Raw genomic sequence first — 26608 nt, 5'->3', positions numbered from 1 at the left:
GGACAATTCATATCATGGTGCTCCGGACATTTCCTCTAAGAAACACAGTCCAACACTAACAGCTTTCTTAAAATGCTGTTTTTGAACGTCCTAAAGGGTTCTCGGGATATTAAAAGAAACAGAATCAATTGGAAGGTTAATTTTAATTTGCAGATCGAATGTACATTTTGATCGACCTGTTTGTGTGGCTAGAAAGTGAATCTTCCCCTCATAAAATAGTCTGTGTAGTCTGTATGCAAAAAAAATCAGGCTGGAGAATCTGTATGATTTTTACCTCCTCATAGTAACATGTTTGACCCTCATGGTCATTTCTTAATTTTAATTTTCTCCTGGAAGATAATAAAACAAGAGATGCCCGTGGTCAAGTATAACAGTAATTTAATTTATAGTGATTAATAATGGACAGTTCTTTCACCATCTTTTGGGAAGGACAGATATATAACTCATCCTGCCATGTATCAGCCTGGATTTAATCCTTCCAACACTTCCTAGGATGCAGGAGGTTGCTGGATCCATGGAAAACTCCTTTAAAATCGTTGAGAGTCGGAGCTGATGCAACAATTGGCATTGGCAGGATCATGACTGAAAATGAGGGCCTGATGGGTGAACTCCTAAAAGCTCTTTTGGCCCAGTTTATTTAAATCCATCTCTGATCTCTCTTTTCATTAAGTTTTAAAATGGATGTTTCCATTTGCAGGTTTTTTAATTTCATGGCAAAATGCCCTTGTGGACACACCTTTAAGCATTCAGTAGGAGTGAAAGCAATTGGGTGTTGCAGAAATTCTGTGGGCTTTGTTGCCATTACACTGAAATTCCACAGAGGAAGAAAATCTTTTTAATACTTCTTTTCCCAACCATTCAGTAACTCCACAGTGGGAATAAAATTCTTTGCCAAGTACTTCATGGAAGTTCACAGAGTCTGTGAGTTAAGATTCAGAGCTGGTATAAATTGATTTCCACTGATGCCTGTGCTGATTTATTTCAGCATAGATTTATTTTGATGATTTTAGCATAGATTATCACTGCACAGAGATTCTCATATTCCGGTGCCATTTTCCCTCCAGACCTTTCCAGGATATAAATTTAGACATGTATTTGTTCCTTTAACATGAAATAAGTTTTTGCTGCCAAGAGCCTCACAAGAAATGCTGCAGCAGCTGGGCAGGAATGGCTGAGGATGATCCTGGCCAATATTTCCCCCAAATATCTGAAGCCTGAGGATGGGTCAGGGATACTCTTGTCCTTCCCTTTATTAGCATTGATTAGGCAGTGCTCATTAATGTGGCACCTTTAATTGCAGCCTGCTCAGCCCCCTGTGTGCATTAGTAGACCTGTGGAAGACAAAGTGCATCAGCATTATCCAGAATCCCATCACTTCCCACAATATCCTGGCACTGCTGTAGGGCAGCTGGGCTGGATCCAGCCCTGCCAGGATTTAAGGAGGAAGCTCAATTCTCTTCTTTTAACAAAGGACCCGACTCCTGCCCCTGACATTTCATACATAGTTACTTTTCTTCATTCAACTTGTGGGGGAATTTATGCAGAAACTAGAGATTTACCCGGGGAATTACTTAGAGAATCATGGAATGGTGTGGGTTGGAAAGAACCTTAAAGCTCATCCAGTTCCAACCTCTGCTCATTCTCTTCCAACCTTCCACTGGACCAGATTGCTCCAAGCTCTATCAGAACCATCCAAAAGAGCAGGATGCACCTCAGTAATTCCAGACTGTTTCCCACTTGTTCTCATCCCAACATTGTCCATTAGCTCTTCTCCTCCCCTCCTGATCATCTGCCCTCGTGTGTGTTTATACAACAGGCGATTTCCATTCCTCACCTGTCTTTAGGCAGGCTAAACAAGCCAGTTTGCAACAACATTAATTTTTAAATTACGTATTTTGACAACCTTTTAGCTCATTGCTAAAAGCAAAGAAAATTGGGGCATATTGGTGTGGTGTAATGCTGCTGAAGGACACATTTGGGAGCTCAGTTCTGGTCCTAAACCATGGAAGCTTTAAAGTTTTGGTGCTCTGTAGATGTTGCCTCTTCAACAACTGTGGCTTTCCAGCCCTTTAATCTCTGTATTTATTTCATTCTGTACTACTTAGGTTCTTGCAGCAAGGTGATGAGAAAGACAAGCTAAGTGTCACCTGGAGATTGGTTATTGCTTTCTGACCCTAGTCACTGCTGGATCCAAGTTATGGAATATATGATTATGAAATAATTATCATTCAAGAACTGCTGCTCTGAATTAAGCCCACATGCAGTAAGGAGCCTCATTAAAAAAAAAAAAAAATTGCAATACTTGTGTTTGGGCAGATGAGATGGGCTCTAGGTGTGTTAGTGATCCACTGCCCAAGGCCTGGGTGCCAGCTCCCAACCCTTGGCCAGTGTGTGATTCCTCTCTGGTACTCTCCTACGTGCAAAAAAAGACATGGAACCATTCAGATACGAAACCGAGGAGGAAAACGAGCCTCAAAGAGGAAAAAAAGGAACAGTTGCACTGTCTAAATTTAGAGACCTGATGTAGATTCTTGCTGCCATGTTCTGAACAAAAATATGCTGAGGTTTCAAAACTTCTTCCAGCACACATCAGAGGGTCAGGATAACTCATTTAGGGTCGTCTATTCTAATCATTAAATCAAAATAAAGCCCTACAGTCTGACAAATTAACCATTTTGCCACTGTGATAATGAGCCACTTTTTCATTTGTGGCTAATTGGATATTAACTGATTCACATATCAGCTCTTTAAGTGTTGTGTGATGTCCTACCTATACCCAGGAAAAACTTCGCTATTTTCCTTAGAGCTTCCTGTGAAGAAATGAACATAAAAGGTCCTGATAGAGGTCTGTTTGAACAGATGTTGTCTTTATAATGATTTATTGCTCTCCCAGAGCAAAGGTTTCATTCCTTAACTGGCTCTGCACGGTGTGTTTGGGTATGTAGAGATCACAGTTTCGTGGCAGGCAAAGCTGCAGTTTGTGCCATGTGAAATTCCTCATGACTGAGGGAAGAAGGTAAGTCTTTGGTTGTTAATTATCAGTTATAACCTTCAAGCAGAAGTTATTTTGTGGCATTGAGTTAATTGATTTGCGAAGGTAATTCATGGCATCGAGTTCTCCAAGAAATGTGTTGTAGACACACAGCACAGCTGATGTCAGAGGAACCTGCCTGGCCAGGGATCCCACCTGCCTTCCCTGCACTGGGACAAGTGCACTGTAAACAATGAGGAGATATTTATGCCATTTAATGCATTTCTCTCCTTGAAGTACCAGCTTATGGAGTTCAGGGACTGAGAAATTTAAGACTCCAAGCGTGACTGAAACATGGAACACGGAGTTGGCAGCACTGGAGTAGTAAGGAATGGCCCGAGGGACCAGAGAGGACCCCCACGCCCGGGTGCGTAGTTCTGAGCCCACATTTCCCTGGCACTAAAGCTCCAGGTTAGTGACCAGAGGTGTCTCTGGGGCTTGGATCCGGGCTGGATTTTCTGGACGAGGTGTGAGAGAAGGCAGACTAGGAAACCAAAGCGTCGGGAGTGGCTTCAAATCTTCATTTCCACACCCCCGCCTCCTCCCAGTTAGCTAACTGGGAGCGCCGGGAAGGGTGGGGTGGGACAAAGAAGATCGAAAGCAGCGACTTCCCCATCGGGCATCCTCCGTTCTGCCGGTGGGGGGGCTCGGATGGTGGGGTGTCCCCCCCCGGAAATGGGGCGTCGTTCCCGCTCCTCCCGGGGGCTGCAGACCCGGCGGGGGATGGATGGGGGTGTCCGCAACCCCGGCAATAGGGAGGTCCTTTTCGCTCCTCCGGGAGGCTCGCAGCTCCAGCAGGGCATGGATGGGGGTGTCCGCATCCCCGGGGATGGAGGGGGCGTTCCCGCTCCTCCCGGGATGGGGTGCAGCCTCCGCGGAGGATGCACGGGAGTGTCCGCACCCCCGGCAATAGCGGGGTCCTTCCCTCTCCCCCCGGGGGTGCAGCCCCGGCGGTGGATGCAGGGGAGTGTCCGCACCCCCAGGGATGGAGGGATCATTCCCGCTCCTCCCAGGGAATCTCGCAGCCCCGGCGGGGAATAAAACGGGCTGTGCTCATTTCGCAGAGCCCCGCGGCTGCCCCGCCCAACGCTGCAGCTTCGGGGCCTCCAGGAAGCGGTTGGGTGGGAGCGGGGGGGCCGGGTGGGCGGTGCCTGGCGTATCCCGATGTATTCCGGTCCGTCTGTCCCGATATATCTCTCCCTGTCTCTCCCGGTGCCTCCCGGTGCTCCCGATCCGCGCTCCCGCGCCTCGCCGCCGGGAGCGCGCACCCCTCCCACCGCTCATTTGCATTCCGACGCGTCCCCTGCTCTCCCATTGGGCGGAGGCCGCCGCTGATTTGCATCCCCGCGGGCGCTCAGCCAATGGCGGCGCGCGCCGGGCGGGCGGGGCCCGGGAGCGGCGGGGCCGCATGCGCAGCTCGCGCCCCGCCGCCGCTCGGGGCTGGGCCGGGCTTGGCTGGGCTGGGCTGGGCCGGGCTTTGCCGGGGCTGGGCCGGGCTGGGCTTCAGGCGTAGGGAAGAAAGGGAAACGCGCAGGGCTGGCTGCTTCTCCCGTTCCTGCCATTGCGGAGAGCACGGTTCGCCTCCCGCGCCGCGCCGCGCCGCGCCCCCCCCCCCTCCCCCCCGCTACCCTGCCCCGGGATCGCAGTGATTTGGCCTCGGGGGATTTATTTTTATTCTGTTTTATTATAATTTTTTTTTTTTTTTTTTTTTTTTTTTTTTTGATCTACGCACCGGTGGAGGGGAGGTCGTGGAGCAGTTGCTGCGCGGGAGACAATAGCGGTGCAGCAGCCGCCGCGCTTCTCTTTAAAAAAATATATAACGTTATTGAATAAATACATCGGGGGTTGATTTCCCAAGATGTCTTATCAGGGGAAGAAAAATATTCCGCGGATCACGGTGAGTGGAGCGCAGGGAAACAGCGGCGGGGAAGGGGGAGGGGTGCGCGGGGATGGAGCCCTTTGTGTGCCGGAGCGATGCGGGGCTGGGGCAGGATAATGGGATCAGGGATAATGCGGCGCTTCCTGTGCTGCAGCGTCGGGGGGGCTCGGGGGAGCCGGGGTCGGCGGAGCCGGGAGATGCTGAGCCCCGGCCGGAGGCGGATTCGGCGGCATCGCCCCGCGGTAGCGCAGCCCCGGCCCCGGAGAGCATCGGGGACCCCCGCGCGGGGGGCTCGGCGCCCTCGGGCTGTGCCCGGGGAGGGGTCCCTGCCCTCGGGCTGTGCCCGGGGAGCGGTCCCTGCCCTCGGGCTGTGCCCGGGGAGCGGTCCCTGCCCTCGGGCTGTGCCCGGGGAGCGGTCCCTGCCCTCGGGCTGTGCCCGGGGAGGGGTCCCTGCCCTCGGGCTGTGCCCGGGGAGGGGTCCCTGCCCTCGGGCTGTGCCCGGGGGGCTCTCCCAGCCCTCGTTGTGTGCCTGGGAGGGGCTCGGTGCCTGCCCGGGGGCTCCATCCCCGCCCGCCCCAGTCCGGCGAAGGGCGGCTCCGGGCGGGGGGGATAAGCCCGAGACCCCCAGTCCCCGCCGGGCTGGCGCTGGGGATTTTCCAGGATCGCCTTTTCTTCGCCCAGAAGCTTCTGGCAAGGCGCAGGTTTCGGTGCGATCCTGGGGGAACAGGGAAGGAGCCGTTATATAAAGCCCTCCGTCGCTCTCCTTGTTGTGGGAGCCGATTTAGGGCAGGTATTGCAGGTCCAAGGGTACCAACTTTTGGTTACGTAAGCTATCCCCGTCTAACGGGCTGCTGGAGCTGCTTATTTTTTTTGACACGAGTTTTTCATCCTTGGCAGCCGCTCCTCACCATCCCCACGGACACACCCATCCCTTCATCCTCGGGGGCAGGAAAAGGAGCTCTGGAACGGGGCTTTGACGTGTCGGGTTTGGGCAGGAGTCGCTGGGTTGTACAATTGCGGTGCTTAAGGAATTCAGGGGATGTGCAAAATGGTTATTGATAAATGGAGCATCCTTCTTTTTTAAAATTATTTTTCTTTGCGAAGGAGGGTCAGTTTTGCTCCGAGAGTCCAATGGTAAGGAGTTCAAAAAGCTGCCTCTGTTTAAAGGGCGATGGAGGTTCCTACTGTATCCCTGTCACGGCCCAGGAGTAGCATGACGCATTTTTCTTCTGGCTGAACGCTCTGATTTATGTTGTGTGCACCCAATCCTCCTGCAAAGGGGTAGGAAAAATCAGATTTTGCTCCTATTTGCTGTTGTGCAAATCTGGAATTATCAACCGAGGCTAATGCTGGAAGAAGGAGGATAATGGATGTGTGGCTGCCCTGATTTTGCTGCTGAATAGACACAGATTTGGTGGCAGGCCCTCGAAGGGATGCGAGCTGTGTGTGCTTTTGTCTCCAAGGTGGTTGAGATGAGCCAGGAGGATTCGCCCTGATCTCAGAGCCCTCTCAAGAGCCCAGCAGCAGCCCTGCTTACTGCCAGAAGCATCATTAAAATGCTCCAGGCTGCATTTTTGTGGCCACTTTATATATATTTTTTCCCTTCTTCTTCCCTAATTGATGCCCAGTGTGTTAGGACTCAGGCTGTCGGTCACATCCATGACCAGGCTTTCCCTTTTTAATGGCACAAGGAGCCTGCACTGGAGGTGGGTATCAACACTGCAGTGTTTCTGGAAACAGTAAACATGTAGGACAGTTTGCTGGAGAGGCTGGCATTGAAAGACAAGTGGGTTTTTCACACCCCACGTTAATTCACTCAGGCTTATTGGCATTTGCAGCAGCTCCTAAATTTAAATTTTGGGGGTTTCTTTGTATTCGTTGTCCGGGGGAACTCTCCATTGCAGCAGGAAGAGGAAGGAGAAGAAGGAGGGAGATGGACTTAACATCTCCTAGAGGCTAAGCAGTGATATAAAAGATGGATATTATGGTATAAATCAGTATCTGATGCAATTCGTGGAATCTGGTGTTAAAAGAGCCGTGTCAGTTGAGAATTGGGTACTCCAACTCTTCAGCTTTATTATGAGGAATTTGGGAAAACACCTGATTGTTCCTTCTGTCTGTTGACCCTCAAAACCAGGGCCCTGAGCATCCCTGTCACTGTTTTACATGTATTTTTCTATAAGTTCTTAGATATTTTTTTCTGTAAGTCCATGGCACCTCTGAGTTAAAAGTCCAGCTTTTGGTTTCCCCAGCCTTTGGCTGTGCTGGTATGGCTTTGTTCTCTTCCAAAGGCGTTTTTAGGAGGAGGGAAAAAGGAATCAGAGTAAGTACAAGTGCATATCCGAGGGCCAAAGGTGGGGTTTAAACCAAACACTCACAGCATGTATGTGCTTTGCTTTAAATATTCATCTGCTGTAAAAATGCATCTGGATGAGGGAACCAGGGGGATGTAGCAGCCACTTTTAACTGTGCTCCCAGTCAGGAGCTCTGCAGTGGGTTTCACTCTTGTTTATGAGTACTGCAAAAAAAAGAAAACCAACATTTGTTTTTGACCTAAAATCTTGAAGAAGCAAGCTGTAACCTGGGCTGGGATGAAATCATGCTGCCTGATAGCTGCCTTTTTATAATTACCTTCCTGTTCCTGCCAAACTATCTTCTAATTTAAGGAAATCTTAATAACCATTTTGTAAATCCTTCCCTTAACCCTAATTTGCTAAATACATGCTTATTTCCATCTGGTTCTGCAGTGGTGCTCTGAAAAGGCAAGGAAAGGATCCTCTGCATCGAAACATCACTAAATTGGACCAAAGGAGCTTGTTTGTGTTGTGTAACCCCTGGCAACAGACTTTTGGGCCATTTTCCTGACAGCAGTTGACTCACGTTGAGCCAAGTAGTGACTCCACTGTGTGGGTGCATATAGGAAATTTTGCATACAACCCAAGGCAGAAAAAAATAAGAGATGTGGATCTAACACGTCCCTCCAAGTGTTATTTAGTGCTGCTGCTGCTGCTGCAGATGATGGTGGCAGGCTGCAGGTAGGAGTGAAGCTGCCAGAGCAGACGAGACCACTGGAACCCACCTCCTTCCCCGTTCTGATTTGATTTTTTTTTTTAATTTTTTTTTTTTTGATCATCAGTGTGATGAAAGGCCTTCCAGATGAAATAAAACATTTTATCTTTCCAGTTGAAAGTGCAGCAGTTGACTTGTGTTTTGACGTGGGCTGGTGAATAATGCAGAGGTTGTTGCCTTCCCTCCTCTTTCATCTCTGGAGTGACACTGCAGACTGTCAGCTCTCCCACTGAATAATTGTGTCTTGTGTTGTGCTTCTTTTGTTGCAGAGTGATCGTCTTTTGATCAAAGGTGGTAAAATAGTTAATGATGACCAGTCCTTCTATGCAGACATTTACATGGAGGATGGGTTGATAAAGTAAGTGAAGCCTCATGGTGGGATTGGGGATGCATGGAAATGCACTGCAGATTGGCTGGAGTAGTTTAATCTCAGAGAGCTCTATTAAATTGCAATGAAAAATTAATATTTCCACCTCTGTCTTGGTCTTTAATGAAGGAGCTTTAAAAGCAGGGTGTTGAATTAAATAAACAACTGGGCTGAAACCTCACTGGCTCCAAGGAGGTACTTACATGCACTTAATTTTAGCCATGTGAGCAGCCCCATGCTGAGATGACACATGTGTTTGAAGTTATCTGTGCTGTAACATTTCACTGAGTTATGACTTCAGATATTTTGAATCCAGAGTTCACCATCCTAACACAGTTAATTTTCTTTTAGGCTTGGAGGCTGGACTTAGGTGACCTCTGGAAGTGTCTTGCAGTGCTGACTTCTCTGGGTCTGTGATGCAAGGATCACTCCAGCCCTCCTTCTTCAAGTTAAAAATGACCCTGTAGTGGGAGAGGTTCAGACCTCTTTCTGTGTTTTCAGGCCTGAAACATGCGTTCCTGGCACATTAAATGTGTTACAGATTTCTTTGGAAAATTACTCTTAGGAAAAAATGGACAGAGGTTACAAACAAGGAATTTTCCTGTTCTGGCTAAGCAGCCAGCACATGTGCTTTTTTAATCAAGGTTAGAAGTTAAAGGAGCCAGCCAGAGACAGCTAATTAATTGCAGTGTGTCATCCACTACTGCACTACTAAAAATAGGTCTGTGAAGAGCTGGACTGGAGAGACCTCTGAGGGTCTCACCAGGAATTTGGTAACCAATATCTGCTTGAATTTATGTTTGTGCAGGGATTCTGTAATACTTACACGTGAGAGGAAGGTAGAAAATATAGAAGCAAAAATTCTTCAGTGCTCCCAAACCAATGGTAACATCGAAATTGCTGTTTGAGAGCTTGAATCAAGTGTTGAGCTGCCAGTTAAAAAAGCCCAGCCCCAGTAAAGCTGTGTTTGGTGCAGTGATCATCCATGACCTGCACAGCCCCTTCTGGAGGGGCTCTGTCTTTTCCTTCCTTTAATATTGCCCCAAAGTCCTGAAGGAATTGCACACTTCACTCGCTGTTCTGCAGCTGCTTCCAGGGCAAGAACGAAACACCCTCAGCCCTGTGTGTGCTGATCCTGTGCCCTGCTTTATATGGAAAAAGACAACTGCAGCCAGGCTGAGTAGCACTGGGGTGTTTGTTTACAGGCTGCTCACCTGGGTGTGCCTGACCTGCTCCTTGAAACCTCTTTCCCCAGGCAAATAGGGGAGAACCTGATTGTGCCAGGGGGAGTGAAAACCATCGAGGCCCATGGCAGGATGGTGATTCCTGGCGGGATCGACGTCCACACCCGGTTCCAGATGCCAGAGCAGGGGATGACATCTGCTGATGATTTCTTCCAGGGGACCAAGGCTGCACTGGCTGGTGGCACCACCATGATCAGTAAGTGCCTGCTTTCCTCTTCCAGCAAAGCTGGGCTTTTCTGTTTCCCAGATAGGAACAGGAGCTGTGGGAGTCACCTTGTTCTGGACCAGTGGGTGATGTCTGGCCAGGTTGCTGGGGAAAGCTTGTGGGAATAAGGGTGGAAAAGCAGGACCCCAGGATTTCCCCATCTTGCAGTTGTCACTCATTTCACTTGTCTTCCCTTGCTGGTGATGTGACTTCAGCAGGTTTTTGGGTCTGCTTGTGCTAGAACCAGTGTTACTGTGACCTCTGGCTCCAGAGTGAGGAGCAGATCCCCCACATTCCTGTGCTTTGGTCCCTTGTCTGTGGAAAGATATCCATTGTATTTCTCACACCCAGAAGCCTGATGCCAGTGTTCTGTGTGTCTTTGAAAACTGGGCCACTTATTTCAGGATCTGCACATGCCCACTTCAGCTTTAGCACCAGGATTTTTGTTAACGTAGCTCTGTTTGTGCTCGTCTCCTCCTCTGGAGAAAGAGAGGAGTTGGAAAGTGAAAATACCTCAAAATAAAACAGACAGACAGACTGACTGTTGTGCTGACAGCAGGATTAGACATTCCCAGTGTTCCCTTCTGCCTCTAAAACACCTCAGGAATGGCTTCCAGGCTATCTGTCCCTGCTTGTGTTAGCCACTGGATCTTAAAACTCCACAAGCAAGTCATTGTTGGTAACCTTGTTTGAGCCAGAGGAAAAAAACCAAACCCCTCTGTTGCAGAGCAGCTGATCAGGTGTAAAACTCTACCACGGTGTCCCAGGCTCTGTTGCTGCGTGTGGGAATGAGGGATAAAGGTGTGAAGTGATCCAAAATCTGAGCATCTCGCAGTCTTTCATGTACTCTGAGGTGCTGCCATTCCACAGGAGGAGAGTTCAGGCACAGAGGAATAAAAGAAGCTGGTTCAGAACAGGTATTAGTGTCTATTGTCCAGTTCATGGATATAAAGAGATCTTAGGCACAGCCAGGAACCAGCTGAACTCTCCTCAGTTCAAACCAAGCTCTGCACGGGCTGGAACATCCTCATCTCCCAGAGCTTGGTTGTGAGCAGTCCTTGATCCCTGGCCTGGTGGGTGGACTTGGAGTGATTGACAGGAGGCTGGAAGTTATGTCTTGGTCTGATGCTTCAAAGAAACAATCTTAAAATTACCTGGGAAATTACTTTTCATAACATTATCACTTCAGACTGTGAGGTTTGTGGCTGAAGATAAGCTCACACCCACAGGGGATGGGGCTGTGGATGGTCCCTTTGTGCACACTAATACCCACTTCTCCTTCAAATCTTTGCTGTCACTTTGAATCAATAGCACTGAAATGGTTTTTTATTTTCAGCCTCAGTTCATTGACTTCGTTTCGTTGGTTGTTCCTTTGTTAGGAGTACACCTGGTTCACACAAATTATTGTTTTGTTCTTCCTTGTTAAATTGAATTAGATCAAAATAACATTCTCTGTCATCTGCATGTGACCTTTCAGCAGCACTATTCCCTTCAGTGGCACTTTCTGAAAGGAGAAATTGCTTTGGCAAAATTTTTTCTGGAGTAGCCCTTTACTTTGGTTGCCTAATTTTACCTCTGCAGAGCCTCCTGTTTCAGAAATGCTTTATGTGTGTAAATATTTATTGCCTTCATGGCTGTAGTACCTGAATATCTCACTAATGGTGGGATAACACTTTTCTGAGTTAGGGAGGTGGGAGGAGAATCCCCCATTTTACAATTTCTCCTTTTACAGCTGTGAAAATGAGCATAATTTGGATTATGACCATGGGCAAACCATTTATAGGAGGCTGGTGATTAAACTTGACCATCCTAAGTATCTCAGGTTAAGACACCAAAATACAAAATCATCTCTGAACAACAACAAAAAAATCTTCCTGTGACTGCAGCAAGGACTAACTGGGTGATGGAGAGACATTTCTGATGGGGTGGGAATCTGCAGCTGGAGCAGTGGAAGGCAGGATGAATGATCCAGAGTAGACTTCAAAGCTTTGGAGCCTCTGCCCTGTGTCAGCTCAGCTGTTCCTCTGAGCAAAATTGTAGCATTTGCAAAAGTTTTTCCACACTGAAGCCCTGGTGAACACTCTCTTGGTGGGTGGCCCTTGGGCTTCCCCAGAGCAGGTGGGAGTGGTGGTGGATAGCAGCATTTTTTTTCTTATGATAAATGGGGCAATACTTAGTGAACTGGATTAATGATCTCATAAATTGCAGCCTGAAAATGACACTCTTATCTCATTGTATATTTTGAATGCTGGGATTTTTCAATCTGCTCCTCCTGTGGACTTGTATGTCTTTGTTCTTCAGTCTTTTTTAGGAAAAAGCACCTCTTTTTGGATGTGAGGTTTGTGGAAAAAAACCACCCAATTTCCTCATTAGTGCTTTAAGCAAACTTTGTATGGTTTATTTACAAATACCTTTACTCCATCTGTATCTCTGCTTTGTGCATAACCCTCACTTTGGGCACACAAAACAGCTTCCTCAGCTTCATGCTTCAATTTGTTTCACATTTTTGTGCAGGAGGGCATTTTAAGGCTGTTTACTTTACAGTTGTTGTAGGAAAAGTCTTGTTTTACACGCAGTTTTCAGTGAAATCGAAACAAGAACCTTGGATAGGTTTCCCCTGATGGTTGGTTTATAAAAATTGTGGGTGAAATTCTGGCTTTGGTGAGTTTTGGCATCGACCTGCAGTGCCAGGAATTCACCTGGAGGATCTGCTTTGGTGAACCTCATTTTCAGCTCAGATCAAATTCAATGTTGCTCCTTTAATTCTCGTGGCAGACACATCCAAGGGAAGCACAGGCATGTAACCTACTGTTTCCAAGCCCTGTCCTCATTTGCTGCCCTCTGAATTCATTCCCCAGCATCACAGGGGGGGAATCAGATGGGTCCTGCTGTCAAATGGAGCAGTTGTGGGGTTTTTGTGGCACCAGGGGAGATTTATCCTGGTGGGAAACAGATGTGGCTCCATTCCAGGGCTTCCCAGCCCATCAGGAAAAAGGGGCTGGGGGTGATGGTCCAAATCTGCTCTTTTGTCTCTCTGTTGCTTGCTTTCCTGAGCCCTCCTTAGGTTGCTCCACTCAGGAGTTAGGGCTGATTTATTTTTCTGCTGGCTCCCCTGAGGCCATCTGAGCAGGAATTCCAGCTATGATCCTTCTGTCTCTCCCTTCTGCAGTGCCAAAGGCTCCAGCTGACTTTGCTAGCAGAGGAACAAACAGAGTTGGTTTTGCCTGAAATTACGTATTGTGATATCTTTGTTTTTCTGCAGTGACAATTTGCATGGTCCTTTTCTCTGTCCCCACCGTAAAGCAGTATTGGTGTGGGTATGTCAGCTGAACAGCCTTCCCTGTGGGTTTTAGGATAACATTGCTCCGGGAAAAAAAACTTGGATTCTCGCCCTTTTGAAATGTCAGAATGCAGTGTTTGGGCATTAAGTTGAAAGGAGAATTCCAGAACACTCCACAGAGAATTTTGAAGGAGAGAGGAGTATTAGATATGCTCCAGCCTCTTCTGGTCGCTTCCCTACACTCCCCTGTATGCCATGCAAAGAGAACAGTCCTCCCAGAGTTTTGGAAAAGGGCACTGTCTGAAGTTGCCCTTTACAAGAGGCTAAAATTTTGGTGAGCTAAAAAGGGCGTTTTTCATAGAATCACAGAATATCCTGAGTTGGAGGGGACCCCCAAGGATCATCAAAGTCCAATGCCTGCACAAGGCACCCTATTTTTCCCAACTTGAGCTAGGTTAATACCCCCAGGATATAACCCAGTCCCTGGAGCTGTTAGAGGAGGAAGAACCCCTGCTAGGAACAGAGTGGCCTCTCGGAGCCTGGTGATGGTTTGGTTGCTGATTAACTGTGATGAGTGAAATCCCCATCAAACTCAGTGGAAAAACTCCCCCTGATGTGAGCAGGGGCAGGATTGCCTCTCTCTGCTGCCAGCCCTGCAGAAGGGTTGAAGAAGTTAAGCTCTGTATATTTACTGGCTCTCTGATCCCCAAGCCTGTTTAATGTCCCAGTGAGAACTTCATCCATCCAGGCCTGCTTCCACACACATTTGAGCCCCTCCTCCCAGACTCTGCTTCTTCCCTGGTATCTGCTGTCCTTGGGTGAAATCTCTGGCTGACATTGCCTCTGTTGACTCAGTCAACCACTGTTGTAATCAAAGAGAGAAATTACAGTGAGAGAAATTATAGCTTTTTCTGGCCTGGTGGCTTGGAAGCCAGCAGCCTTTTGAACTCGAGCAGCAGTTATCCTAATGACATGGGGAGGGAAGGCTGGGGAGGGAAGCCTGTGTATCCTGGGAGGTTCAGGAGATGAAGGGGAACTTCACATGGGCTGCTGTTGGCTCCCTAATTCCTGACCCTGCTATTAAAGAGCTCCCGTGGGCAGCATGGCAGGGATTTGAGCTGCCCAGCCACAATCAAACTCACAGTGAGGTGACACCAGGTCTCCCAGGTCATCCTGAATATCACCTCCTTGCTGGAAGGAGATGTTCCCAGTCAGAAATTATTCCTCTCCCCTTGGGTTTTGATCTGAGTGTGACAGAGAATGGAGCTGCCCCAAAGGAGATCAGAGTCTCTGATAGTCTCAGCTTAAAGTGGGGTTTAGACAAGGTGAGGATGTGGGGTGGTATTAAAACCCACCAGTGGAGATTAGATCATATTCTACCTGACTGGGTGCATTTATTTTATATTATCAGGGTTAGTCCTGTGCTGGTCTAGAGTGTAAATGATGAAAGGAGGAGGAGGGAAGCAGAGACAGAAGGAGGTGACAGCAGTGATCAGGCAGGGACTTGTGGCTGAGCTGGAATTATAAAACCAAGTGTTTTGCATCCAAGAGCAGCGACCACAGAGCTGCAGTGTCTCCCCAAGTCCCTGGCTGTGTGTACACAGCACTGCATTGTTCCACAGGAACCAGCCCGTTTTGTTTCTCTTTGCACCCAGAGATGAAAGAGGAACTGTGTGCTGGGACCAGCCCTGCAGACAGGCTGCCCTGGCTCTGGAGCTTGTTTCTCTTTCTGGCAGTGGTTCTTCTGCCCCAAAGAAGTGTTTAATTCTCTAGAAACGCAGTGAGAATGTCCACAGATTATTGGGGATTTCTATGGGTGGGAATACTTGCTCTCTGTGACTGGAATAGTGGCATCACCACGTAGGAGTGCAGAGTCCCTCCTGCCCTGTCCCTCCTCTCCCCAGCTTCCTTTGGTCCTTTTTACACCCCCAAAACCAGCCTTGGCCCTGATTCACTCTAAATCTCTTTGCTTCACCAGCTCCCAGCTTCCTGCTGCTGTGTTTGTGCCTTTCATTCAGGGCAGGCTTAAAATCCTTAATGAGAAAGTGGGGCTGTAAGCAGAGCTGGGCAGTTCCCTGGTGTGAGCTCCTCTTCCCGAGCTTTTAAACCCCTCTAAGTCCATTAGGCTCTGCCTGCAGCGGGTTGTGCAGCCTGTGTCCTGGGGCTTGCTCTGCTCCCAGCATCCCAGCAGTGCTGGATGGGATCCCCCATTGTTCTGCTGGGGATTCCAGCGGGGGCTCACAGGGATCTGCCAAGCCCTTGATGTCCCTTGCCAGAGAGCACAGGAGGAAGCAGCTGTGCAGACCTCAGATGTGTTGTGTGTTTCTGTGTGTTCTGAGGGGGGGTTTTTTTCACCCTTTGGGCTGCAGCTATTGTTTGCCACCTCTCTGTGCTGGGAGAACAGGCTCCTGTGAGGAACAGCCCCCTGTGAGGAGCACACAAGGACTGGGGAGCTGTGTGGCTGTGCCTGGGGTGATGCTGGAGGCCTGTGGTGAGGTGAGGTGTTTAACCCTGGCTGTCACATACTCAGCTGGGCCATCGTCCTGCCTCAGTGCTGAAAGGTGAAATCGCTGGCCCTGGTGTTGGGCTGGAGTCCTGTGAAACCTCTGCAGTCCAGCCTGGCTTGTTTTTGAGTCAGTCAGGAGATTTTTCTCGATTTTCCCACCTTTTCCTTCCCCAGAGCTGCTGGGGATCCTGCCCCTTGTTGCTCTGCCATCCTTCTGCCTCCTCTGCCATCCTTCTGCCTCCTCTGCCATCCTTCTGCCTCTTGGCAGCACTGATTTCTTGAAGAGCAGGTGAGGGGTCCCTTTCTCTGTTTTGCCCCATTCTGCTCCAGCCCCTCCCTGTGCAGGAAGGAGGGGATGGAGGCAATTCCACACGTGCTGGAGCCTGGTTTAGTTCTGAACACACGAGTGCTGGAGTGGCAGCAGCTCTGACAGTGCAGATGTGGCTGACCTATATTTTTCCATGCATCCAAAAAGAGGGATTTATTTCAGGAGAAATTAACCCATGTTGTCTGTTGATGCAATAGCACTTCATGCCTCTTGTTCTATTTAATGCTGGGGCTCAGCGGTGCTGCTTTCCCACTGGGTGGGGAAGGGTTCTTTTGTTTGAAGAGCTGCTTTTAAGTGCTTTTCTTACAGAATCAGAATGGTTTGGGTTGGAAGGGGCCTTAAAGATCATCTTGTTCCAACCCCTGCCATGGGCAGGGCACCTTCCACTATCCCAGGTTGTTCCAAGCCCTGTCCAGCCTGTCCTTAAACACTTCCAGGGATGGGGAACCTGAGCCAGGGCCTCACCACCCTTATAATAAAGAATTTCTTCCCAATATCTCATTTAAACCTGCCTTCCTTCAGCTTAAGGCTACCTCCCTTGTCCTATGACTACATGCCCTTGTTAAAAGTCCCCAAAATCCCCAAATTCTTGCTTTCTGTGTCCAGTGCTCCCATCCCCAAGTTCCAGGCCTTAGAGATGACACAAAAGAGAAGTAAAGAGCCAGTGGATCTCTCTGATGTGCTGTGTCTCACCCAGCCACTTAGATCAGTGGAAAATGTACATGATGTTTTCAAGGGTGCAGTTGTAAAAACTGGCTCCTCCAGGTCTGCTGTGGATGGAAAAAAAAATCTTTAAAACTAAATTATTCACCTCGCTTCATAGAACATCATTAGCTGCCTGTGATAGGTTTTCAGGGCATGTGTGTTAAACCTTGCTAGATAAAGTATATTAATCACCTTCAAGCCTTGTAGTCATTCCCAGACACTCCCAGTCTCCAGTAAAGTTCCAGTTACCGCAGAATGATCCCAGTCTTTCCCAGTTACTTCCAGGGTCCTCCAGCATGATCCCAGTTTCTGTCAGTTTCCCAAAGTGTGGTCCCAGTTGCTCCCAGTATGATGCCAGTTGTGGTCTCAGTGCCCTCAGCATGGTTCCAGTACCTTCCAGTTGATCCCAGTGTCTCCCAATGTGTCCACATTTTCCTCCCAACATGGGCCCAGCAGCTCCTAGTAACCCCCAGTCAGGTTCCATTCACACCTGCTGTAATCCCAGTGGCTCCCAGGATGATCCCAGTAGGACCTGGCTCCTCCAGGTCTGCTGTGGATGGAAAAAAAAAATCTTTAAAACTAAATTATTCACCTCGCTTCATAGAACATCATTAGCTGCCTGTGATAGGTTTTCAGGGCATGTGTGTTAAACCTTGCTAGATAAAGTATATTAATCACCTTCAAGCCTTGACAAGGTCTTCAAAGAAGCAGCAGAAAATAGTGCCTCCAGCTCTTTGCCTGTTTTTCTGAGCAGGGAATTTTTGTCTCCCTACCAGTGTTCAACCCCTTGGCTGCTTTTGCCTTCCTGTGAGCTTGACTCAGCAGAAAATGCCCTGGTCAGGCAGGACCTTTCAGCTCTCCACGCTGGGAATTAGCTCTGTGTGCCATGGGAGGAATGCAAGTGCAGCCTGAAAGAAGCAAAGGCTGAAACCAACTGCAGGATTCCCCAGTCGGGATGGATTTGGAGTGCTGTCTGTGGAATGGGATTTGATGTCTTCGATCAGCAGAGCCTCTTTTCCCTCTTTCCTTCAGCCCCTGTGCCTTCAGAGCTCATAGATCCCATCTGTTTCTTAGAAACCAGATTTTTTTTTTTTTTTTAATCTTTCTGGTGAGAGGGAGAAATGTTTGAGGAATACAAATGAGCTCCTCCTGTCTGGCACACTTCTGTCACACGCAGGAGCTGCCAGTTGTTACCAGCTTGGGGCTGTGCTTGCATCTTTTCACAGCCCTCACTCCCATGGAACGCAGGGGTGGACATTTAGGAGTTAAGGCTTCAGGGAGAACTCTTTTTTTTCCCCCTTGGTTCACTGCAGTTGGTGTTGGTACCGCCTTTGCAACAATGGGAATGTCATTCCATTTCTCCGTGCTGGTTGCTGGCTGTCCATAATGGGAGGTGGCTTTGTTGCTGAGGGGTTGTGGCTTTAATTCAAATTAATTAAGCTCACCTAGAGAGCCTCATATCATAAGTAAAAAGTGATTATTTTTATGAAGAGCTGTCTGAGAAGCTGATGTGGGCAACATGAAGCAAGGAGATAATCCCTGTCCCTCCCACTTGTCATCTGCAGATCCTGAGGAAAGTGCTTTTGGCTTCCTATTTTAAGTATCAGAAGGAACTTTTAGATTTCACATACAAATATTAACTGGGAAATGCTATGGTTGCTTTTCAGAGCCCACCAGAAAGGGCTCAGCTTCTGGAAGCTTCCCTTTCGACCACTTCTCTGGGTGTGTTTCCACCAGATTGCTTTTGTCCCTAGAAGCAGCTACATATGTGCAGCGTGGATATTTTTGGAATCTGGGGGACTCAGTGGTGGTGTTTTACATATGAATGAAGTTCCCTGGCGCAGCCTCCAGGCAGCAGGAGCTGGGAAGGAGTTCCTGGAGAACCCTCCCAAATTATGGCACAGCACTGAATTGGTGCAGAGAAGGGGGGAAGCTCCCAAGCTACAACACACGGAGTGGTTTGTGCTCCCAAATTGGGGTTCTTCGTGGCACTGGCAAGGTTCCAGACTCCTTGAAAAGCCAGGCAGGGCCAGTTCAGCAGCCAGGGGCTGTGTTACAGGATTCTCTCTTCCAATATCCTGATAATTGCTTAAAAATACCTCTTTCTGGAGTGGGTGTCAGTTAATGATACTTCCCAGCAGGCTTTTCTTTACTTCAGATTAGATTTCTCGGGATTAGTATCAGTGTCCCAAGAGAAGAGTCCAGCTACTGATGGGCTTTACAAAGGACTTTTCAGCCTGATGGGCAGAGGCTTTTTTCCCACCATGAGTGGAAAAAGTTTTGGAAAGTCTTCATAGCACAGCTGAGAGAAATGTAGGTGTGCAGGGTGTTCTTAGAAGTAGAATAAGGCCATGGAACCAGGACCAGAGTTCAGGTCTCTGAACCAGTCAGTCCTTCTGCCATACAAGCACTCTATAATAAAGGGACAGGTGGCAACTGTATGGAACAACTCCCCCTGAGCTGTCCTGCCCAGATCCAGGGGCAATTCCGGCTGTTCCTGGAATCCCAGAATGGTTTGGGTTGGAAGGGACCTTAAACCCCATCCAGTCCCACCCCCTGCCATGGATGGGGACACCTCCCACTATCCCAGGTTGCTCCAACCCCTGTCCAGCCTGGCCTTGAACAGAGATGGGCAACTTGTACCAGGGCCTCCCCACCCTCATAGTAAAGAGTTTCCTTCTAATACCATGTTTGAGACAGGAAATTAAGCTGAGGTGTAGAAAGCAACAGTTGCCCCTAAAAACTGGGTGCATGGAAAAAACAAAAGTCAGATCTTGTGTGTAGGAGTTTCCCAAACCAGTTTGCCACAGGCTGGGTGTCTCTCTTTGGGTGGGCCCAGGAGTGGTGCTTTGTGCCCCAAACCTTGGATTGTTCACAGACATAGGAAGACAGCAGACAGCTTGTGAGGCCAGGCTGGGCTGGCTCAAAGCTGGAGGAGGAAGTTCAGCAGCTGGGGAACATGCCACAGGAGTCTCTGTTTAAACTGGGGATAATCTAGTTAGGACCTCCTACAGGTTAATGGTTTCAGCAAGCACAAGAGCTAATTTGCAGGCAATATCAGTGCCACAAAGTGGAGAGGACACCCGCAGATGGGCAGGTGTGGTCAGGAAATGGCTGTTTGAGGGGTGGATGTGCTGCTTGATCTTTGCCCTTTGGTAGAAAACAGGTTCTGCTGCCCCTCCACGCCACATCCCAGCACATTTTCTCTGTAAACACGCCAACGTTTAGGTCTGATCCAGCCCTCCCTTCCATGCCTGCAGTTGTGTGTGACAGTTGTCAGTGGTTTGAGTGGGAGCAGGATGGGGACTCCCGCTGTCGTAGCAGAAGTGGCAGTGGTTTGGTGGTGATGGGTGACAACTTCTTCCTCAGAACATGATGTCACCTTGTCACAGACATGAGGAGAGGAAGTGTCTGCTCCTCATCCAGCCATGGGAGATGTTTATTTGACAAATACAGGGTTTTTCTTTTCCCCATTTCTCTCACAAGCTGTAGAAAGAAAAAGTGCTTGTATAGAATCAGAGGTCTTCATATTTAGTTTATTTTTGCAGGGGGGAAAAACCAACTTTTCTAATCCCAAACACACAAAGCCCCCTCAAAGCCATCACAAATTTCCACTGTAAAAACTGGCATTCTGCAGTCACATTCCTCTTTATGTGCAACGCTCCTGAGACAAGCCCAGGCCATGAAATTAAAGTGAGGAGCCGAAACTTGGTGATAACAACGCAAATCCAGAACTGTTCCAGCTTCCCAGTGAGTGGAAAAAGCCTGAGGGGCAGGACACATCTCCAGTGACCTGAGAGGGACAGAGCTGGCTCACGGCAAGTGATCTTTTGTCCTCCTGTGTCTGATCCAGCTCTTGCCCCTTGGATGTGTTGTTAATTCTTGTGTTTTGTCTTGACTTGAAATCCATGGCTACAAACCGAGGTTTTTCTCCATCCCAGTCCCTCAAGGTTTACAGACCAATTCATATGGAAGCCTTTGAAGTCCTGTGTGCTCTTGTCATGGCCTTCAAGTGTGGGGTAATGCCTGAAAGAAAGAATAAATCTTGGAACCACTTAAATGTCTCTTTTGAACTTGGTTCCCCTCCCTCTCTGCCATGGTGACCTCCTGAGATACAAAAAATGCACAATAAACCTGTACTGGGAAGAGATGGAGCCTTTTTTTTTTTTTGATCTGACCGTAATACGCTGCCATTCCAGCTGCTGGGGAAGGTTATTAATCATTGTTGAATTCTTTATGTTTGTGTCCAGCTGGCCTCAAATTGTTAATTGTATTTTGGATGTAATCAGCCAGACGGACAAGAGAAATATCTGTATAACATCAGTGAGGGAATAAGAGAATGTTGCAGTCTGAAAATGTAATCAGTGGAGCACGGATGTGTCTGATTCTTCTGAGCCTGGTCCAGCTTCTGATTTCTCTGCATCAGGTCTCATAAACTGGATCTGAACTGACAGAAAACAACATGTGATGTCATTTAGGCTGCCTTTTCTATGAGTTTGGCAGGCATGTACAGGAGAACAGTCCTTGGGTAGCTGTATTAGCACCATAAATGCTGTTCTGTGCAGGGCTGTAACTCTTCAGAATAATCTCTTTATTCCGGTGTCATTTCTTGGGGGGGAAACAAGAATAAAATACTGTGGGAATAAATCCACACAAATACACAGAGCTAAAATCTGGTTGCCAGAGCCAGGATGTGAAGAAAATCCTTCATTTGATACCTCATCAGCTGAGGTGCATCAGATCCATGGAGCAGTTCCCTTCAAAGCAGTTATGTCACTGTCTTTCCTTTTCCCCGATCAAACCCATGCAGAGTGTGGTTTAGAGGAAGATTTGGGATGGAATCAGAAGATAGGAGGTGTGAGGCCCTTCTGGATGACTTGATTTGGGATTTTGAGCTCAGAGAAGGGCTGAGGTCTCTCTAGCCTGGATGGGTGCAGGGCTGCTGAGCTGGAAATCGGGGTTTAATACTTACATCAGAATTTTTGCTGCTGAAAGGTTTGACTTTGGAATAGCTTTGTTACTGGATGAGGCAGCTTTTGGTAGCTCAATTCCTTGACACATAAAAGGGTCACGATACATAAAGATAGAAGGGATTGTGATATTTCACCAGTTGAGAATTTGAAGCCACTGGATCAAGTAAGGTCTGTGATTATGGGATAATCTTCTGTGGGTCAGTTGAGGGCCTGACTTTCAGTTCATGGAGATTGATTTTATTCCTCTTGCTTTCACAGAATTACCCCCAGTTCACACCAGTGCTGGGAGAATATTCCTGCAGCACAGCCTGACAACTCCAGACTTCTAAGCAGGGAGCTGTGCAGTTACCAGGGCTGAATTTAATTACAACCTCTCAATAAATGGCTTGTGACAGAATGTACAACTCAATAAATTCACCAGATTTCATCACATGCAGTTGCTGTGGGGATTAAGTAGTATTAAACAGGCAGATGTGTTTATAGTGATCAAGCTGCTATTTAAAGTTTTGGGTAGGGGAGATCTGCCTGCTAACAGTTAAGCTTAAATGTTAAGGATTTTCACCTTATAAACTCCTCTTAAACAATAGGCACATTTAATGCTGGTAGGAGCAGGAAATAATGTGTAAAACTGCAGTTTAAAGTAGCAACTGGAACCCTGAATACATGGGTTTTATTACATACACAATTTTTGTATCATCTGACCCTAATTCATGTTTATATTGTCCATTTCAAACAGTTTTTCTCTCCTTCCTGGTAGTGGCATTCATTAGCTGAAGCCCCAAAAAAATTTCATGCACGCTTTGGATGACACTTAATTAAAGCAGTTGAAAAAAATCCTTTCCAGGGGAAAGCTGGAAGCAAGGGCTATTAATAGAAGCTCCAGGAAGGGGTTGTTTGCAAGCCAAGGCCTGCTCAACTGAGGCAGGATGCAAAAAAGAAAAAAAAAAAGTGCATGCCACAATGCCAGGAAGCTATAAAACCCATTAACCCCCACCTATGAGCACATCCATCCCAAAAGCAGAGCTTTGTTTTCAAGGAGAGGCAAAGAGCTGGATCCAGCATTCCCTCTGAAGCAATAATTTCTCTGGATCTTAGCAAGGGGTCAAAAATATAAAGGCATTGCTCTTCATCTGCTTGTTTTTTGGGTTTTTTTTTTAAATTTGAGAGAGATTCCAAGTGTCAGAAAGAGATTATATGGGTTTTTTTTCTGGCTCTGGTCTCAGAGCATCTTGCAGGCTGTTGGGTAATTCCCCAGCCTTCTGATGAAGACAAGGAGATGTTTTAGGCCAGCCTTAACTGTGGTTCAGCTTTTAGGCTGCCCTTTGTGGTTGGACTTGATCTGTGTGGGTCCCTTCCAGCTCAGGGTATTCCATGATTCTGTGAATTGTGTAAAAAAGCAGTAGGAATGATCTGAGCTTCAAAATTACTTGTGTGTGTATGGGATTGTGCTGGGATCTGATTTTAGTACAGGTTTTATGTTAATATATGATAAGCCTGTGTTAATAATTGGTGATGCTAGCACTCTATAAAGTGCTGCCAGCACTTCTACCCTGTGTAGATTTTTCCATACTTCCGTTAAAACAACACTGCTTTATTTTCCCCATCCTTGGAACATTTCATCCATTCCCCCAAGTTTTTGCCTTCCAATTCACGCTCAAATCTCTCCCCACCAGCATCCAACCAGTTTGGCTCATGAGATACAGAATATTCCAGCGTGGCTGGATGCCAGCTCTGGTGCAGGAGAGCCACATGGATCAGCCAGTGTTGCTGTCTCACTTCAGCTCCTGGTCTGCCTTTAATCCTGAGCCGATTAATCTCGCCGAGGAGGAGCGAGGAATCCTGAGCTGAGCGAGGCAAACTGAGACTAGAGATTGAGATATCCACTGTTCTTCTGGGATGGTGAACATGGCAAGGCCACTTCTACTCTTGAAAAAATGATAATGCTTCACTCCCTGTAGCATGAATTATGCATTACAGGATGCAAGTAACATCAGATCATGTCAAAGCAGATAGTTTGACATACATAGAAGTCTGTACCAGCTTGATGTTTGGATGAAAATCAAAACCCTTATTCTTACTGTAGATAAAATCCAAGGGATGGAAAGAATTCTATTCATCATGTTAAAGTACCTCTCTCATGTGAGGATTTTCATTCAGACTACGCTGAAAGCACTCTACCATTTTCTTTGGCTAGCGAGGCAAGCAGGAAAACAGCCCTGGCTGGTGGTGGGTGGCAGCTGGAACATCGGGAAGCAGGAGCAGATGCACCTTGTAAGCCTGTGTGTAATGACAGGAGAGCCAAACCAGCCATGGGAAGGGTAATTAAGAGTCTGGGTGATTAGGGCTGGAGCATGTGGGTCCGCAGGTGCTCAAATCCCACTGCCCTCAGAGGGAGGTGAGTGCTTGGATTGTCTGGGAGAAAGATAGACTGTCTAGGCTTTTTGGAATCCTGCCAGCGTTTTAACAAGGGAAAAAACGAGATTATTTGTAATGTATAAAATAGTTTTTCTTACAGTTGTTTTTAAGAAGTTCCTTTGCTGGTGTAACAGCCTTGTTTGCTCTCAGCCCTGGGCTGCTGCATTTTGGGTTCTGCAGCTCAGAAGGTTAAAAGGTAAATCTACAGAACGTTTTCTGCTCATAGATGAGAAACCACTGTAGCCCTGAGCTTGGCTTTGCCCTGTGCCTTGCTGAGAGTGTGTTAAATAAAGAGAAACGTTAGGATTAGGCCTGAATTTCACTCAGATTCAGGGAGCCACTACAAGGCCCACTAACTCTTTAATTCCTCCTTTGGAGATTTCGTCACTGATGAAGTGATGCTTAAATTATCTTTTCTGGTTTTTTTTTCCTCTCCGTTTTTTTTTTTTTTCTGTTTCTGGAACAAGCTTTGAGTTTAAAAATGAGCTGGCAACTTCCTTCTCAGACCTCAAGCAGCTGAATTCATTTGCACAGCGGAAAAAAAAAAAAAATTAACAACAGGAAGAAAACATCTGGGCTGGGGGGAGCATGACCAGATCAAGGCTGTGGTGGTGGAGGGAATAAAGGGGTGACAACAGCCTGTGTCACAACAGTTTGTCCTGAGTGTGCCCTGCAGGCGTGGGGCCACCCCAGGGATTGAACATTCCTGGTTCCTGCTGTGATGGAAGGAAAGACGGGGCAGTGGGATGGGATCCCCAGGGAGAAGGAGCTCTGTGGGGTCAGCACAGCACTGCTTTTCCCATGGGAAGCCTCCTGGGAATTCTCCATGGGGGGATTTGCTGTGAGCTGGGCTGGGTCAGCCCTTGTGTCTGTGGTCCTGGGGCAGATCATCCCCAGGGGTAATCCTGGGAGCCTGGGGCTGTGGGAATGAGGTGGGATGGAGCCTCCATCAGCTGCATGTGCTGCTGAAAGGGGCCTGAAAGAAAAAGATTTCTGTTTTACTCTGAGCTCTTGAGCTGTGCCTGAGGGCTGGAAGAAGCTGCTGTGAGCTGCATGTGGGTGATTCCTGGCCATGCCACCAGGCAGAGGCAGTTCCAGAGCTCAGTCCTTTTAAAATCAGATGAAGAGTCAACCTTGACTCCTCTCCTTTCCTGGATCTGGGCTCATTTTTACTTATTTAGTCCCCCCAAAACCCCACCCTTGCATGAAGGGATGTAGGCCATGATCTTGCAATGTGTTTGGCCCCTCCCATTGTACAGGGGATGGAAGAATCAAGGAGATCTTGCCATTTGTGTCTGAATTGCCTCCAGACCAGGATTTGGGATTACATCTGCCTTCTCCATGCCTTTTGTGCAGCATCCACTGCTCCTGCTGCCTGCACAGCTTCCATCCTGCCCCGGGGTCAGGTACAGGACCCCAGCTCTTGGGCCCCTCTCCAGGGATGTCCCTGCCACTGTGACTATCCCTTGGTGTGCTCTGCTGGGTCCTTTCTCTTTGGACCAGTTCAGGTGCAGGATGTGAAGGCTGTTGCTTACCTCGCACACTCAGGCTGCCTTCCTGCTGAGTTCTTCATGTGGATGTGGGGAAGTGGTGCTTGGCTGGTGTTTGCCTGGCAGAGCTGCTGTGGAGAGAAAGTGTGCTGTGTTTTGAGGGGGCTGGAGGGTGATTTGGCTCTCAGGGAGCTCAGGGGAGCTGCCACAGGAGATATTCCCAACCCCTGGAGTTGACTTCCCTGCACATTTGCACCACCGCCTCCATCCCTGACCCTTAGTGCAGCCAGCTGTGGTTTGGCTTTGTCAGAGAGCTGGTAGAGCTCCCTTACCCCTCATCCCACTGCCCCCACAAACTCCCCTTAGTCATCCTTGGGCAGTGCATGAAGTGAGGTGGTGATAAAGCCATTCCTGGGGGCTCCAGAGCCATTCCCAGGGGCTCAGTGATGGGCTCTGAGGACTCTGTTAACCCCTTGGAGCCCTCAGGGGGATTTCCCAGTGCCCACAAGCCATCCATCATCTTGGGGCTGACAGAGCTCTGAGGGCACCTTTAGTCTTGAGTGGAAATGGATTTATTCCTGTGATGTGTTATAGATTAAATGGGCTTTTTTTTTTGGCTTTTTAATTAGCCATTTGTGTAAATTCGGGCTTTCTCCATGTCCCATTGGAAAAGCAAAGGGAATGTTATTTTTCTCCTTGTTGTTCATTCTACTTAAGCTAAAGATTAACTTTGGCAGAGCGACAGGGGCTCTGTACTGGCCAAGAAGCAATTCAGGCTGGAAGTTAGCAGAAGGTTTCTGACCACTAGGGAGAAGCAGATCATGGAACAGAAATGGGATGATTTTTAACAAAACAGGTCAGTTTATTGTCTGGTTATATTCGGTCTGCTTTTCCCAATGGTGGTGAAAAGCACATCCTTGATGTGGTGCCAGACAGGAGGCACATTTCCAAGTTTTCACTCATAGCATGGATTTCTGTGATGGGCAGGGAGGGAGCAGAGACAGAGATTACCAGCCACTCCTGGAGCTCCGAGCTGATCAAAGCTGCAGCTGCACTGCCGAGGCAGTAAGGATGTGCACATCCTTCCCTTGGTGTGGTGCTTCCAGGGGAAAAGCC

The 26608-nt window shown here is 48.0% G+C and overlaps 1 protein-coding gene across 2 annotated transcripts in view; it reads left to right on the top strand.

Moving 5' to 3' along the window:
- The window catches only part of DPYSL2 (dihydropyrimidinase like 2), a 54620-nt gene that overhangs the window by 6296 nt on the left and 21716 nt on the right, over nt 1-26608 (top strand). Inside the window, exons 1-3 of one of the 2 annotated variants that reach the window (XM_069035298.1) lie at nt 4565-4928; nt 8249-8337; nt 9602-9786. In XM_069035298.1, the coding sequence (XP_068891399.1) occupies nt 4890-4928; nt 8249-8337; nt 9602-9786 (313 nt within the window). In that variant the 5' untranslated portion in view covers nt 4565-4889. Of the gene's footprint in view, nt 1-4564; nt 4929-8248; nt 8338-9601; nt 9787-26608 lie in introns of those variants that run through there. The other variant, XM_069035299.1, reaches the window with a different exon arrangement.

This window comes from Aphelocoma coerulescens, chromosome 22, assembly GCF_041296385.1.
Source record: "Aphelocoma coerulescens isolate FSJ_1873_10779 chromosome 22, UR_Acoe_1.0, whole genome shotgun sequence".
Lineage (NCBI taxonomy): Eukaryota > Metazoa > Chordata > Aves > Passeriformes > Corvidae > Aphelocoma > Aphelocoma coerulescens.
Note: the sequence above shows the minus strand (reverse complement) of the source record. Positions and strands in the feature narration are given on the sequence as shown.